Genomic DNA, 16,650 nt, shown 5'->3' on the forward strand with positions numbered 1-16,650 from the left:
ACAGCAGCAGCCAATCTGCTGCTGGCTCTCCCCGGCTGGCTGCCGGAGAACGAGGCAACTAGATTATGAAAAGCCAGGAAACAGGCACCTGAATTAAAAAAGAGAGGCAGGTGGTGGTGGTGGTGGGGAGCTAGCAAGGCTTGGAATTGGAAGTATTTAGAATGCCTTTATCATTTCCCTGAGGGACTGTTTAATATCAAAGTGCCTGGATAGCGAAGGCTTCTCGGTCTGATTCCAAAGTTAGCCTCTCCCACAAGAGGAAAGAATAGCTTCAGTGACTTCTGAGGCCACCCTGGGAGCAGGCATGGAGTCTATTCCTGCCAGAGCTGCTGAGTCACTGCCACCTTCACTGCCACCTCGGGGAACCACTTGACCTCTGGTTCAGTTGACCTAGAAGGTATAAGGAAGCTTACAGCTGAGAAACACTCCATGTGTAAGGCCCCTATTATCTGGAATTGTCTATTGGCTTTCCCAGCCACCTGAACCCAAGGGACTTAAGTATTAACAATTTAGATAAGGTTCATCAGGATTCAAAAACACCAATCAGTTTTTTGGGGGGAAAAAAATCTTCCCAAGGAAAGCAAACCAAAAAATAAATTCTAGTTCTTTTTCAAATGCATACTTCACCTCTGAAGGGTAGTAAAAACAGGGATCAGATAGCACCTCTTTAAAAGAGGCGCTTATTCTGTACCTTCAGTAAGCTATCCAAGGCAGGATGTGAGAAGGCTTACGGGAATGTGTGGTAGGTGGTGTGGAGGGAGGCAGGAAGCAGCAACAACAGAAAAAAATTAAGGGACAGTTAAGGCATTCATTTCCCTGTGCACTGTATTTTAAAAGGAAAGGAAGAAAGACCTCAATAATATATCACCTCTTCCTCTTTGAGAGGCCCATCGATGTTGCCCCTCCATACCTTGTTTCCGTAACAGTTGAGCTCTCTGGCCTCATGATACATAGGCACTGTAAACTAAACAAACGTTCACTTCGTCTTTTTAAAAAATTTATTTGTGATCTGTACATGTGATAAAGTGGGGCTTCCTTGTAGACATTTAAAGGCAAAACAAAACAAAAATCAAAAGTAAAAATGTATAAATACAATATATATTTTCTTACAAAAATGGGAGATTTACAAAATGTACATACTGCACTCGTCTCTATTTTACAAATTTCACATGCAAGAGATAGAACACAAAAGATGCTGGAAAACCGCGTGGTGCGAGTTCTAAAAAGACAGTTTGGGAGGTGTAAGAAACATAAGGTCAATGTTAACTTTAATATAAAAAGCAGCTCCATTGAAATGAACATTATATAAAATAACTTGTATTTCTGACAGTACCTTCTATGATTTAAAACTAGTTAAAACAGCATTTAAAAAACTGTTTTGAGAAATAGGACAGTGTCGCAAGATTGGAGGGTAGTGTCAAAGGTGGAATAAAGTTACTCCCATGATTCTCTGTTCAGTTTTAGACTATTATGCAAAAGAATCAGAGTCCTATTATAGAAAAAAAGGTACATGATTTAAGATTAATAAATTTAAGTCATCCAGCACATTTCAAAGAACTCCAGAATTACTTTGAAGTTTACCTTCTTTTAATGACCTTCCCTAAAAAGGGGCCCATGATTGGAACTGTCCTCTTCATTTACTACCATTTCTGTAGGTCACCCTCCCCACCCAGCCACACAAAGATAGGGTCAGCGTACACACGATGTTTTATAAATGGATTTATGGGACTATGAACACAGGACAAAATGTTTTTTTTAATACTTTTAAAATTTAACTTTCTTGTATTATGAGGCTGAAGACATTAAGCTCTTTCTTTTATCTGGAAGGATTCAAATTGGAGAAAAAAGAAAGAAAACCTAAATGCAGGTTTATAGGAAAAAAATAAAATAAAGGGAGCGATTTCCCTGAATATTTTAACAGAGCCTATTGGATCATGTGTTCTGAATTAAGTTTACATAAAACAACAAAACCCCTTTACATTTCGTTTAGCCAGTCAGAACCTCTGACCCAATGGGGGTATGGAAGCACACTGCCTTTCACTTTTCCTTAAGAAGGAATGTTTATCTCAACCAAATCAACACCCAAAGAGAAACCTCAGATTGGCGCTACTTTGCCTATAAAAGTTGCTGTCTTCACAGTTATGCCTTTACACAGAGACACTTTTGTTTCCTCTTTTGTCTCTTACAACAAAGACAAGGGGGAAAATGCATTCCTGTTTTGAAAAGCAACAAGTCATCACTTTGTTTCAGGACATTAAACTGAATAAAACACCTTTCTTTCTTTCTTTCTTTCTCCTGCCTTCCCCAGAAAAAAAAAAAAAAAAAAGTAGCAGAAATACCTACTACTTATCTCCTTTGCATCATCTAAAGATAATATCTTCATTTCTTTTGCATCCTCACATTAGGATTCCAGGAGGCAGGCCTCCCAAGACTTCCAAATGCTTATTTTACAGGACTTGAAAGGAGTGTGTGTGTGTGTGTAGGGGGGGACTAGGCGGGAGGGGGCAGGGGAGGAGAGACTGTAATGTCTGACCCTGAAAATTAACCCATCTGGGCTCCAGTTTGGCCCCAGTGAAAAGAGATTATGGTTTGACCACCACTTGACAAGGGCACCGCAGGGAGTCCTCCCTTTTTCCAACAAAGCAGCCAGGCAGACAGAGCTGTACCTTTCACCCGGGCCTCACAGGAGTGAGGACAGGCCACTTGTTTTGCAGCAGGGGAATCGTTCACAGTCCCAGTTCAGCCAGGGCTGGGAGGAACTCACAGCAATCTCTGCTGGTCTCAATCTTCTGGATAGGCCCAGGTCGGCTGTACCACACATGACAAACATCATCATTAGTATCATCATCATTATCCTGCAAGTCTTTGCCAGAAGTCTTTTCTTTCAAACCGTCTTTCCACTCAGGTCTCCTTTCCAAGCCCACCCCTTGTCCCACATCTACATAAGTGTTTTCACTTCCAAGTCACTTCTCACTGGAGGGAGAGATTACAGAAACAGGCCCCTCACTCAAAAATTCTTTCCCTACCTCTCCTTTCCCTCTATTAGGGAGTGGGGGAAGGGAGGGAGAGGGTGGGGCCGGGGCTCATACCGCAGTCTCCCCTTTACTGCTGTGACTGAGTCTGTGATAGAAACGGCGCCACGACTGCAGGGTCTTGCCGGACCAGATCCAGAAGCCGGTGGTGATGCCCACGATCATGGTCATCAGGTACTTGATCATGAAGACTGTGAAGTCGGGGCTCATGGGCGGGAAGTGGCTGGGTGGGCAGGGTACTGCGTAGCTCTTGCAGGTCTGCAGGAGCCAGGTACGCTCCCAGTGTTCGCGGAAGGCCTGCTCGTAGAAGTAACAGGCGAGGACGATGGTAGCGGGTACCGTATAAAGCACGCTGAAGACGCCAATGCGGACCATTAGCTTCTCCAGCTTCTCAGTTTTGGTGCCGTCGTGCTTCATGATGGTGCGGATACGGAAAAGCGACACGAAGCCGGCCAGCAGGAAGGACGTGCCGATGAAGAGGTAGACGAACAGGGGCGCCAGCACGAAGCCCCGCAGCGCGTCCACGCTGGACAGGCCCACATAGCACACTCCGCTGAGCAGGTCCCCGTCAACCTGGCCCATGGCCAGGATGGTGATGGTCTTGACTGCGGGTACTGCCCACGCGGCCAGGTGGAAATACTGCGAGTTGGCTTCAATGGCCTCGTGGCCCCACTTCATGCCGGCTGCCAGAAACCAAGTGAGCGACAAGATGACCCACCAGATTGAACTGGCCATGCCAAAGAAGTAGAGGACCATGAAGAGGATGGTGCAGCCCTCCTTCTTAGTGCCCTGCGCCACCGTGCGGTAGCCGTCGTCTGAGAACCGCTCCACGCAAACGGCGCGGTCCTCCAGCAGGAAGCCGGCCACGTGTGCGACGGCCACCATGAAGTAGCAGCCCGACAGGAAGATGATGGGCCGTTCTGGGTAGCTGAAGCGCCGCATGTCCACTAGGTAGGTGAGCACAGTGAAGAGCGTGGAAGCGCAACAAAGCACCGACCACACGCCCACCCAGAGGCGGGCAAAGCGCCTCTCCTCCTCCTTAAAATACATGAGGCCGTTGGCGCGGCCAGGCTCGCACGGGGCACCGCAGTCGCGCTCGCCCAGGAAGCGGTAGCCCAGGTAGGGGGGGACCTTGAGCTGTCGGGGGCACGAAAAGTGAAAGGCAGAACGGCCCCTGCCGTCGGCGGCCCCCGGGGGCAGCGCGGTAAAGGGCAAGTCGGGCATGTAGGGAGCGGTGGGGTGGGCGGTGGGGCCGCCACCCGGGCCCCCGGAGCCGTCGGACGTGTTCTGGCCCACGCAGATCTCGCCAGCGCCGTGCACCGGGAAGTTCTCGCAACGCAGCCGCTCTGGCCACTGGAAACCGAACTTGTTCATGAGTGCTTCGCAGCCCTGGCGGGCACGCTCGCACAGAGAACGGCACGGCGGGATGGCCTTATCCAGCACGGTGCACACTGGTGCGTACATGGAGCACAGGAAGAAGCGAAGCTCGGGAGAACACTGCACCTTCACAAGCGGGTAGAACTGGTGCACCTCAAGGCCCGCGTCCTCTTGATTGGTGTGGCCCAGCAGGTTGGGCAGGATGGTCTGGTTATAGGCAATGTCCGTGCACAGCGGGATGGAGATGAGCTGGCAGAAGCCGTGGTCCGGCACCGATATGCCCTTCTCGCCGTGGTATGGCTGCGCCCGGGTGCTCCCGGGCAGCGCGCCCAGCAGCGCAAGCACCAGGGTGCATAGGCTCACAGGAGAGCGCGGCTTGGCCGCGTCGGCACCCCGCATCGCCGGCAGCGGGTGCAGCGGCGCTCTCAGCTGGAGGAGCGCGACGAAACAGCCGAGAGAAGCTTGGATCCCAGGAGGCGCCACCGCGCCCGGCGCATGAGAGTCCTCCCGGCGCCGGGGCCAGGCCGTGGGCGGCGGGGAGCCGAAGGCGCTGCAGCTGGGGTGCCTGCGCCACGGGGGCGCCTCCGCCGCCTCCGCCCAGCAGTCGCGCCGCGGCCGGGGGCCCAAACTTGTCGGCTTGGGCCGGGGGCGCCGCCTTCTCCTGCCGCGACGTAACGGTGCGGCTTTTTCTGCGGCGAGGAGCAACAAGCGTCTCTAGTTACTACCTTTGAAAGTTTGCCCAAGTATCTCGACTCACAACGCACACCAACGCGCGCGCCCCCTACTCCAACTCCAGCCCCCGCAGACGAGACCGGGCGCCGGCGCCGCCGCCTTGCTAGCGAGGCCGCCGCCTCGGCGGTGCTGCTCCGCCTCCTCGCCTTGAGGCTCCGCTCGCCGCCTCCTCCTCCTCCTTCGCCTCCTTCTCCACTCCCCGCTTCTTCCTCAGCCCCAAAAGCTCGGCCCCAAGTTTCAGCCAAACGGCTGATTCTCGCTCTGAATCCAATCGGTGCCTTGGAACCAAGAGCTCAGTGAGTTATTTTTTGAAATCCAGTTACACTGCGTCCGAAGCTGCGAAGTCCTGGAGCCCACGGCCTGGGCCTGGCCTCTCCAGCCCCGCGTAGCCGTGGCCCGTGAGTCCCGGTGCCCGCTGCAGCCGCCGCCGCCGCCGCCCGCGGGGAGGGAGCGCAGAGTAATGCTTCGGCGCCGAGCAACTCGACAGAAGAAGCGTCGGGCTCGCAAGGTTCCGGGCCGCCCCGCCCCCTCCCCTCCCCCCATTCACAAACCACTCCGGGGGCGGGCCTGGAGGTACAGGGGTGCCCAATGGAAGCCTTTGTTTTTTGTGTGGCTGCCTCCGGATTGGGTGGAAGTCGGAAGGGGCAGGCGAGGGAACCTGAGAGGCGGTGTCTGCAGCGCTCTGGGCGGATTCCTGAGGGCAGGGGCAGGGGCAGGGGGCTGGGAGAGAAAAGTTAAGAAAAACTTTTACCCTGAATTTGGTCGGGGGTGAGGGGTGGGGGGTGAGGGGTACACTCACCAGAAAGGGAGTTTGCTTGAAAGATTTGTTCTTCTTCCGTGTACACTTAAAATACACATCCCTGAACGGCATATCGGAATTGACTTTTGCAGGGAGAAGCTGAGATAACGTAGCAACTGACATGACTCGGAGTCAGGTTAGCCCTGCTTGGTCTGAAAATGCTGGGTTTCGCCAGGATTCTAAATGTAAGGTTCAGTATGAGGCGAAAGGGGGTGCACTTGTAGATCGCTTTTCTCTCCCAGACCCAAACAGACCACGTGAGGCCTCGATCTTCGCTCACCCCTACTCTGGGTTGTAAAAAGGAGGAGGGGCCGCGTCCAAGGAGAAATCGGAGTCGGGCGGAGGGGGCCGACTTAGGCGGGAGGAGGGGCAGAACCTTTCCTACTGGAGCGGAGGGTTTGGGGCACCCCGGCCCCAGGCCACCTCGCCCGCGCGCACGGACCAAAGTATAGGGATCTGGTGTAGTGTTAGTGAGATTATAAGAAAACTAAGTTTTGGGGGGTGAATGGTTATAAAAGTAACCTGAGACCGAGTGCCCAGGAACACTGTACAGTTTTAAATGAGTCTTCGATTGCCCTGTTTTCTTTAGTTCTGGGATGTGTGGTCATCAGGGATCCCATCTTCCTTGCAGAAGCAATAATTTGATCCTCTGTTTGGAATCTGGGTAGAAAAGTTTTATGCGGTTTAGAAACCAGGGCATTTGCTAATTAAAGAGTTTTCAAAACACAAAGGGAGGTTATCCTTGTTCTCCGGTAGCCTTTTCTGATTGGCAAGCGTTCTTTTGTTCCGTCAAATCTTTGCCCTGCTTAAGGCATAGGGCGCTCGCGCGCGCTCTCGGGTTACTCCCAGCGAGGTCAGAAGTGACCGCGGTTGGGGGTGGGGACGCCTCTCCTCTCTCGCTGGACATCAAGTAGTATCAGGAATTCTTATGCAGGAAAGTGAAATATTGAGAAAGGGAAAATCTGCCTCGTTCTCTGTCACATGCAAAAGCACATACGCGCACACACAGTCACAGAGCAATTCTATGCTTTAAAAAAACGTTACTCCTGACCGAGCCCTTCCTTCTGCTAGTCTCAGTTCCAAGCGCTGGAGCCCAGAGGGGTTTCTGATCAGGTTTCGTGTTTGCAGAAGTTGCTGTCTCTGCTGCCCCCGGTGAGCCTCTTCTCCAACAAGGAAAAAACAAAACAAATCAAAACAAAACTGATTTTGAAATCTAAAACAATTAATTGGGTTCCTTCCCTTCCATGGGAGACTTTGGTTTCCTTAGCTTTTCGTTAATTTTCTATTACTGAAATTTATTGGGCAGCTTTCCTTCCTCTTAACAGTTCTTTGTCGCTTCTTCTATTAATGGGCCTGGAGGGCTGAATCATTTGGACACTTACATTCTCCATCAGTACCTCAACAGGAGTCCTCCTCATTTTCTTCCAAAGCATCCGTTTCCCCCTCACATCCGCGACCGTATTTTAAAATATCTTAGGGGGGGTTTCTGCCTCAAGGTAATAGAAGGATTAATGATATTTACTTTAAAAATACGGTATTTCATTCCTTCCTTGTATTGTTTAAGGGCTCTTTTTTTTTCTTTCTAAATTATTATTCTTATTACCTAACATCGGGGAGCATTGATGTTGTGCTGAAAGATGTTTAAAGACAATGCTGCTGCTTTGCTTTGTCATTTAGAGTGTGTATGGTAGGGGGTTGAAAATCCCTTTTTCTCTCCGGGAGCTTCAGGATAGCCTCCTTTTCTAAATAAAATTTTCATGCTTATTCATCAGGCCCCTGATCTAAGTCATCTTTGCTTACTGAGGGAGAAACTGCAAGCACTGTCATCAAATAAAATGAAAAGCGACAGGATAAAATACTGTGTCTCAAACACAACTAAAATCAGTTTAGTTGATGAGCTTCTACTCATATTATAGAACCAGACAGCTCCCTGATGTTAGGTAATAGGGATAATTATTTAGAAAGAGAAAAAGAGAGCCCTTAAAGAATACAAAAGACAAATGAAATATTTAAAAAACAATCTACACATAAGATGCAGAAAACCCAGCCCAGATGGAAAATATCACAGGTGGAAGTCCTCTTGCTCTGTCCCAGGAAGACAAGTATAAAAAAAAACAGGGAAGCAAACCACAATTTATTGGACATTGTTTTGTTTTTTAAAATACTTTTAAAAACCCACTCCAAAATTACTCTGGAAAATCAGAATTGACTGTTTGTGAAGGGTGGGGTAGCTTTTCATGCCTTGTCTCGTACAGAATACTGTGATTTCAAGACGATAAGTTAGATCAGGAAAGTAAGTTAATAATATAGACGGCTAAATAGTCTGTTTTAGGCTCTATGAGAAATGTAACATTGGTTCACATTCTGTTACACACGCACAGAATTCAGGATCAATTTAATTTAATTTTTCAAGCAACACCTTCCACACCCAACTCCCAAAGCCACTTTAACTGGTATCTTCTCTGGTGAGCTAAGGGTGGAAAATTTTGTAACTGTCTGCTGCAAAACTTCCAATTGTTCCTGCCCTTTAAAACAACAAAGGCTTTTATTTCTTCACATCATAGTAATATAGTCCCACAGAGAAGTGATGCTATTCATTGGCCCCAGTTATTTAAATGCTACTTATTTTGGCCAAATCCCAGGATTATCTAGTTGAATTACATTCTGATGTCAGGCCAGATTTGAAAATGGCCACCTTCGTGGTGCCACAATCCTATGGTTGTAGTGAAACTCCAGCTGCAAGAATTACTCATGCAAGACCAGAAAGGGCAGCTTGCAGCGTAGCATCTACTTCCCTTTCTGGCCTCTCTTTTACCAGACAATTTGTGAGTTCATAAATAAAGGACTTGGAATTTCCTGTTGCCAGGTTGCCATTGACTTACTTCTTTTCAATTTAGTTTGGGGTGTTGGATCATTCTCCAAATGAGAGCAGTCTTATCCCTACAGCAGATTTTCAAGTGTTGTGAATATTAGAGATATCTAGACTGAATAAGAAGAAGCCATGTTAAAGTCTTGTTAGGTGTGCTAGGCCTCACCCAATGGGGGTGATTTATATCACGAAAATGTTTGACCATTTTCTTTGTTGCTTGAGGGTTGTATTAGTTATCTATTTCGTATATCAAATTACCCCAAAATTTAGCAGCTTAGAACAATAAATGTTAATATGTTACAGTCTCAGTGTGTCAGAAATCTGGGTGTAATTAGTGGGTCCTCTGACTTAGGGGTCTCTCACAAGACTGCAATCAGGGTGTTGGTTGAGTTACCTCAAGGTTTGAGCAGAGAAGAATCCACATCCAAACTCATTTGTGTGGCTATTAGCAGGTCTCAGGGTATTTATTTCCAACTCATCACATGGATGTTGGCAGGCCTCAGGTTCTCACTAACTGTTGGCCAAAGACTTCAGTTCCTTGCAATGTGGGCCTCTCATAGGGCCACTTAAAACATGGCACCTTGTTCCCCTAGAGCAGCGGTTCTCAACCTGTGGGTCGCGACCCCGGCGGGGTCGAAAGACCAAAACACAGGGGTCGCCTAAAGCCATCGGAAAATACATATTAAAGCCATCGGAAAATACATATTAAAGCCATCGGAAATACATATTTTATTTAAAAATGTATTGTATAATAAATATGTATTTTCCGATGGCTTTAGGTAACCCCTGTGTTTTGGTCATTGGACCCCGCCGGGGTCGCGACCCACAGGTTGAGAACCGCTGCCCTAGAGCAAGTGCCAAGAGATAGAATGAGGGAGAGAGCATACATACAAAAGATGGCAATAAAGATGGAAGTCATAGTCCTTCTGCAAGCTAATCTTAGAAATTACATCTTGTCATTTCTATCATATTCTATTCATTAGAAGCAAATCACTAGGTCTACCCACATTCAAGGGGCCTCAGGGGCATGAAAACCCATTGGAGAATGAGGATCACTGGGAGCCAAGTTAGAGATTATTTACCATGAGGGTTATTCATTCACTCCCCAAGTACTAAGGAGATGAGGCCAGAGAGAGAAACAACTCTTGGGTCTCTGTTCTTTGGGAGTCCAGAGAAAGAGTCCCAAATAAAAACATATGTTGCCTGGTTACAATGCTACTTGCCACTGTTAGGGTCAGAACAGAACCCTAATTCTGGCCAACTGTTTTTTTCAAACAGATGCCATTGACTAGAGGGAGAAAGAATGCAGAGAAGTTAATTAATTGAAGACTGCAAAAAACCCTGGGGAAAAACCTCCAAGTGCAGAGGGTGGGCCATTTGGGGGAGTGAAAGCTAGACTCAAAGGACAGAGCATTGGAACTATAACCTGTAGAAAGAGACTTTGGCTATTTGGGTTATGAGGTAAGAACAATGTTGGTAAGTGCTCCCCATGCCTTTAATGCCAGTTTGTAGGGTACTGATGTGTAGGAAGGGGGACAGAGGTAGTACAGACCTATTTAGTTCTAATTTTCACAATCGATTTTCTGTCCTGCCTCAGGCAAGTCACTAAACCTCCCTTGTTCCCCCAGGGTGTTGTGAGAATTTATAAGATAATATTTACAAAATGCTATGTGGTCTACTGGCAAAAACAGCATTAGGACAGAATCCTGGTTGGGTTATATGGATGCAAATCATAGAGATAAAATAGAAGACCCCTATTCCCTCTTCCTCTTTCTCTAAAAATAAATAAATAATTTTAAAAAGCCATTCCAAAAGTTAGAGAAGCCCCAGAATTTCTAGGCTTGGGATATTAAGCCCATATTGGTTATGCCTTCCTGAATGTTATACCTATCCAGGTTTCAAACTCACTTGGTAATGCCCACTAATCTTTCTACTTTTCCAGGAAACACTTTAATTCCCATTGCTGAAACTGCACCAGTGGGATCTAGACTAGGCTATGTGGCACTCTGTTCTTGCCCATCAGAACAGTTGGGAAACTTGGCAGTGTATCAGGCCCATCCCATCAGAGCATGTTGGCAGGCCATGTCAGTCAGCAGAGAGTTAGCAGGAGAAGCTGCAGAGACAAGACGATTGTAATGAAAAGCCCCAAGGAACCTTCTAGAAGAGTGAAGTGGGAGCTGGAGCAGTCGATCCCAAATCTAGATGGTCATCAGAATCACCTGAGGTGTTAAAAAATGTTGTTGTTTTTTTAATTTTTAAAAGCCTGGGCCCCACCTCAGATACGTTGAGTCAGAATCCCTGGCGTTGGACTTTGGGATTTAATGTTTAGAAGCTCAGGGGGTGATTTTTTTTTTAATTAGTCAGATTTGAGAACTGCTGACCCAGACCTGTGTTCCAAAGCATCATAGAATGTTTTTAGCCTTGCATAAAGCCCTTAATCTAGAGTATCGTCCCAAGTTGTAGAGGTTGCCAGTTCGATTCCTGGTCAGGGCCCATACAGGAACAGCTCGACGTTCCTGTCTCTCTCACTCCCTTCCCCTCTTTCTAAAATCAATATATATATATATACACACACACACACACACACACACACACACACACACACACACACACACACACAATATGGATAGTTAGATATATAGATATAGTTTTTTTTTTTTAAAGGAGAAGACAATAAGACCAGATTACAAGTGCTGTTTCTTAGCTCCTTCCCTTGAAATCCTACCATGTCGCTAGTAAAGCCACCTGCCTGTCCCTGGCAGCTAGAGGGAATCTCACTAACAATAGTGTCAGGGCCTGGAAAAGGGTGAAAACATAGGTGTCTTCTGGCTTTCTTCTGGTGGATGGGCCCACAGTTGTGGAAGGCTGACCTCCAAGGATTTGCACCGGCCTTGGAGAAGCATCTGTTCAGGGCTGACTAACAAGGCTCAGCCTTGCAGGCACCTGTCTCTTACTTGTATGTATTTTAGTGCTTACCTTACTCCCACCTGTTCAACTGAAAGGTCTTTGAGAGTAGGATCTGTGCCTTGTTTTTCTCCTGTGCCTTTCACAAGGTAGATGTTTGACTTGTTCAATCAAATTGTGCAATTAGACCAGGTGGTGGCACAGTGGCTAGAGCATTGAACTGGGGCACAGAGGACCCAGGTTTGAAACCCCAAGGTCCCTGGCTTGAGTGTGGGTTCACCAGCTTGAGCATGGGGTTGCTGGCTTGAGTGTGGGATCATAGACATGACCCCATGGTTGCTGGCTTGAGCCCAAAGGTTGCTGGCTTAAAACCCAAGGTTGCTGGCTTGAGTCCAAGGTTGCTGGCTTGAGCAAGGGGTCACTCGCTTTGCTGGAGCCCCCCAGTCAAGGCACATATGAGAAAGCAATCAATGAACAACTTAAGGTGCCTCAACAAAGAATTGATGCTTCTCTTCTCCTTTTCTATCTGTCTGTCTCTCTCTGTCTCTGTCAAAAAATCAACAAAAGAACCCAAACAACTGTGCAAGTCATCAGTCAGATGAAGTCCAATGAAAAAAGAAACCATAAATTGCAAAAAACACAGGGCAGTGAATGACTAGCTAGGAACAAAAAACCTGGGAATCACAATAGACCACAGCTAAACGTGTCAATGCTGCCCTGCTATTAAGTTGAATGTAAATTTGGAATTTATGAAATAAATTAAGTGGCATGAAGGAACTGGCAGGAAGAATAACTGAAGTAAGTGGAAAAGGTCTTTCTCAAAGAGGGTGTGGGTGTGGGTGCTGGTAGAAGGATTTCATTTTTTAAAAATCTACTTTATAAAACTACTTCTGGCCCCCTCCCCTGGAGAATCTGCTTAAAAGCTCCCCAGTGTGTATTAATGTGCAGCCAGGATCCAAAATAGCTGATGAGAAGACAAGGTGAAAATATTTGGTTGTTTCACTTGGAAAAATACATGAAGTCATTTAATTGTCTTCCCCAGTATATGAAAGTTTATTTTGAGATAGATGTGGTGCATTTCTCTCTCCTGAGGATCAAACAGAGGAAAGGCATCAGTTACAGGCAGGGAAATGAGAAGAATTTTCAGGGTCTCAGTTCAGCAATGAACCCCTGGCTTCAGGCAAGTCAGTTAACCTCTCTGAGCCCGTTTTTCCATCTCTAAAGCTAGGACTTTACCTGGGCCTGGACTTCCCAGAGTCGGGGCTCTTTCCTGTGTTCTGTGGAAGTTACCCACAAAGCCAAGCAGATCTCTTTCCAGTTCTTGACGGCTGGTCAGTTGAAGCTCACCACCTTGTCCCACCGGTGCCCAGAAGGACACAGTTACTCTGAGTGTGCCCTTAAGGGCCACTTACTCATCACTTTTCTTCCCTCACACATTTCCACTTAGTCCCCTTTCCTTCTCCCTCTCTCTGCCTCCTTTTTATTGTAAAATAGCACTTTAAGCCCTCGAGCCAGGCTCTTCAATTAGGTGTATGTAGGCAAAGTGGTTTGACTCCACTAGATTAAAAACTGTGAATGGGTGAGAACACAAACCTCAAAACATTTGCCTTTCAAAGCCAGAAGAGGGGGGAGAGAGAAACTGTTATGGGCTCTTGAATTTGCCAGATGTCAGTTTAAAGGGGCCTAAAGAATTCCTAAGCCTTTGTTTACCAAACCCTCCCTCCCCTTGGTCAGAACCTCACTGAAACTGGGGCCTGTGGCTACCTTGCAGGAGAGGCCACAGAACGGCCAAAGCTGGGTGGGAAGGGGTGGTGGTGGTGGTGGGGAGCAGTCATTGAATTTTATTTTTTCTTCCTAATTATCTGGGGCTGTCCTAGGAGAAATCTGTTCTCTTTGCGTTAGGAAATGAACTCTTAATCTCCACAAATGAGGGCAATCAACCCATTTACTAAATAAACACAGATCATTGCAGACTGGCTGCCCCTCTTTTGTGATTTAATTTGCGAATGGCCTCACCTGAGGGAGGAGCTGAGGCGTGGCTGCCGGAGCAACCTGGCGGGGTCCCTCACGGAGGTGGGAGGTGGCGGGGGCACTACAAGGAGGTGGCGGATTGAAGTGGTGATTAAGAGGCAGGAGGGAGCTGGGTTAAGACTAGAGAGGGTTTCGAGATTTCCTTTTCATTAGTCAATTGAAGTCCCTCCCCGGCTTAAGTCTGACCTCCTGAATTTATTTGGGGCCTTCTGTTGTATGGTGTTAAATTTGGCTGTGGAAGTGTGAAGCTGGGTAAAGCAACTTTTATTAGAATGACGGCTATCAGAAGTCTCTGGGAGGGGGACAGAGAAGCCCTTTATTTCTTAGCTACCTCATTGCTATGTTGAGGAATCTCTCCTTGTTCTAGTTCCCTTCCTCAGTCACCAGTTACTGTGTTTTTAAGTAGTCACAGAAGTTTATTCAAATCCTGGGTAGTTACACTACAGTGGATGGAGTGCTAGCAGGTGCTCAATACACGATTGAATGCATGCACAAATGAATGAATAAGGTACATCTTCAATTGAAAAGGATGAAATACGTAAAATCACACGGGCTCTATTTATTTAAAAAAAAATGTATTCAGAGATTACCATGTGCCAGGCACTGCACGAAGTGGTGGGAATATACTATGTCTTTGCCATCAAGGAGCTTAGTATTTCTTTTAAAAATTACTTTTTATTTAAATTTATCTATCTATTTATTTTTGAGGAAGAGAGAGATAGAGATATTGATTTGTTGTTCCACCCATTTATACATTCATTGGTTGATTCTTGTGCCCCAACCAGGGATTGAACCCACAACCTTGGTGTATTGAGGCGATGCTCTAATGTACTGAGCTACCCAGCCAGGGCAGGAACTTACAGTCTTGATGAACAAATGAATTTGGATTCCTGTGGTGATCATTAGTTTATCTCCAAATTATAATGGGAGTTTGGCACTGGGCTAGGAGCCAGCTCATCCTGTGATTTAAAGAGGAGGGGCTGAGTTGGAGAATGATTTGGGGATTTATTTTTTAGAAAGGACATCAGAGGTCAGTAATTCTTTACCTTCATTTTACAGGTGAGGAAGCCAATGCAGAGATGTTGGACTGGATTATCTAAGGGTTCACAGTAAGAACTGGAACCGGAATCCACACTTTCGGGTTCCTGGTCCTGTGCTTTGTCCAAGAGCTTTGCACAAAATCGCCCAACTTTATTTATGTATCTATCTATCTATTTATTTGTTTCTTTCTGCTTCCTGCTCAGCTCACACTGGAAACAGCTTGTGTGAGCTCCAGAGGGAGAGATCAGAGTGACGGCTAAGTGAGGGCTACAGGATGGCTTGTGCCTGGGAGACCCACAGAAACCTAGTGAGTGTAGCTGCTCTTCTGATGGACCACAGCCTGAACTGACCCCCCACAGCTGTGCTCTGTCAGGAGGGAACTGGAAGGGGGGGTTGCTGGGCCAGCTGGACCCCAGAGGCAGGGGGAGGGACTTGAGGCTGCTCCTGCTGGCTGTTTGAGCTAAGGACAGAGGACTGTTGGCCTGTTCCTGTGGCCTCCAACAGACTTGTGAAGAACAGCTACCAAAATGGAGGAGTTTTGAAAACAGTCCCGAAGGCCAGGGAGAGGAAACATTTGAAGAAGAGATAAACAAAAGAGGTGACAGACTTCTCACTTTACCAAAAGGGGCTTTGGTTTACCTGTGAAACTTGACTCTTCCTCTTCCTCTAGTCTGAAATTTATAAAGCTGGTCCACAGCTCCCAGAGATGATCAATTATTTTAAGGCCTCAGTTCTGAGGACCATAATGGTCTTGCTGTGTCTTAGCACTCAGGGTTGATGATATCCTGACTTAAACTGCAGTTGAACAGTTAAGAGAAAGCCAGTGGACAGACTCCAGTGCCTGGTATTAGTCATATCATTACTATTTGTATTAACAGCTAACATTTATTGAGTGCTAACCATGGCCAGGCATTGTGCTAAGACCTTAACATACGCTCTTTGAATCTTTATCTTCATAACCGACTTTGGAATGGCCATTATGTAAGGGAGCCATTTTATTGATGGGATAACCATGGCATAGAGAAGTCCAAAATCACACCGACACCAAGAAAAGAATAGGACTTTGAACCTAGTTCTTGCTTTGAAGGGAAAACAAACAAACAGAAAACCAAATCTGTGGTAAGGAAAGAAGAGAAGGGAAGAAGTTGAGTCTGCTCCTAAGAGTAAGAGACACCTGAGTATGTCTGGCCTGAAGAAAGCTCCCAGAGAGCAGACAGCGTGAGCTCATGTTTTCTGTGGAAGCCTTTAGCAGGATACATTTCTCTCTACCTTCTCTGTAGCCAGCTGTCCAAGAGGACATCACAAGACCAGAGCATTCATGAGATACTGGATCACTGTGGATAGGATGCTGGGCCTCTCCTACTCACCATCTCACAGTTCTCACTCTGCTAGGAAGAGTGATAAAGTAGTTTTTCCACTAACTATTTTGAAAGCTCTTATTTTTGTTATACCGGGACTTCCTTTTCTCTGGAGATATACAGAGTGTCCGTAAAGTCATGGTGCACTTTTGACCAGTCACAGGAAAGCAACAAAAGACGATAGAAATGTGAAATCTGCACCAAATAAAAGGAAAACCATCCCAGTTTCTGTAGGATGATGTGGCAGCATGTGCAGATGATGACATAACACCATGTATACAGTGGAGCAGCCCACGGCCATGCCAGTCGAGATGTGGACGGTACAGAGGAAAGTTCAGTGTGTTCTGTGGCTCGCTAAATTCAAATCTGTGACCAAAGTGCAACATGAATATCGGCGCGTTTATAATGAAGCGCCACCACATAGGAATAACATTACTCCGTGGGATAAGCAGTTGAAGGAAACCGGCAGTTTGGTGGAGAAACCCCGTTCTGGTAGGCCATCAGTCA

At 46.9% G+C, this 16,650-nt stretch overlaps 1 protein-coding gene across 1 annotated transcript; it reads right to left on the minus strand.

The window, feature by feature from the left end:
- Positions 1 to 986: 986 nt before the first annotated feature.
- Positions 987 to 5,628, minus strand: FZD7 (frizzled class receptor 7). Its single transcript, XM_066346464.1, has 2 exons — positions 3,090 to 5,628; positions 987 to 2,808 (listed from the first exon to the last, which is right to left on the minus strand). Exons 1-2 carry the CDS (start codon positions 4,806 to 4,808, stop codon positions 2,782 to 2,784), a joined length of 1,746 nt encoding a protein of 581 aa, XP_066202561.1. The 5' UTR covers positions 4,809 to 5,628; the 3' UTR covers positions 987 to 2,781.
- Positions 5,629 to 16,650: the final 11,022 nt, after the last annotated feature.

Source organism: Saccopteryx leptura, chromosome 7, assembly GCF_036850995.1.
Source record: "Saccopteryx leptura isolate mSacLep1 chromosome 7, mSacLep1_pri_phased_curated, whole genome shotgun sequence".
In the NCBI taxonomy this organism is placed as follows: domain Eukaryota; kingdom Metazoa; phylum Chordata; class Mammalia; order Chiroptera; family Emballonuridae; genus Saccopteryx; species Saccopteryx leptura.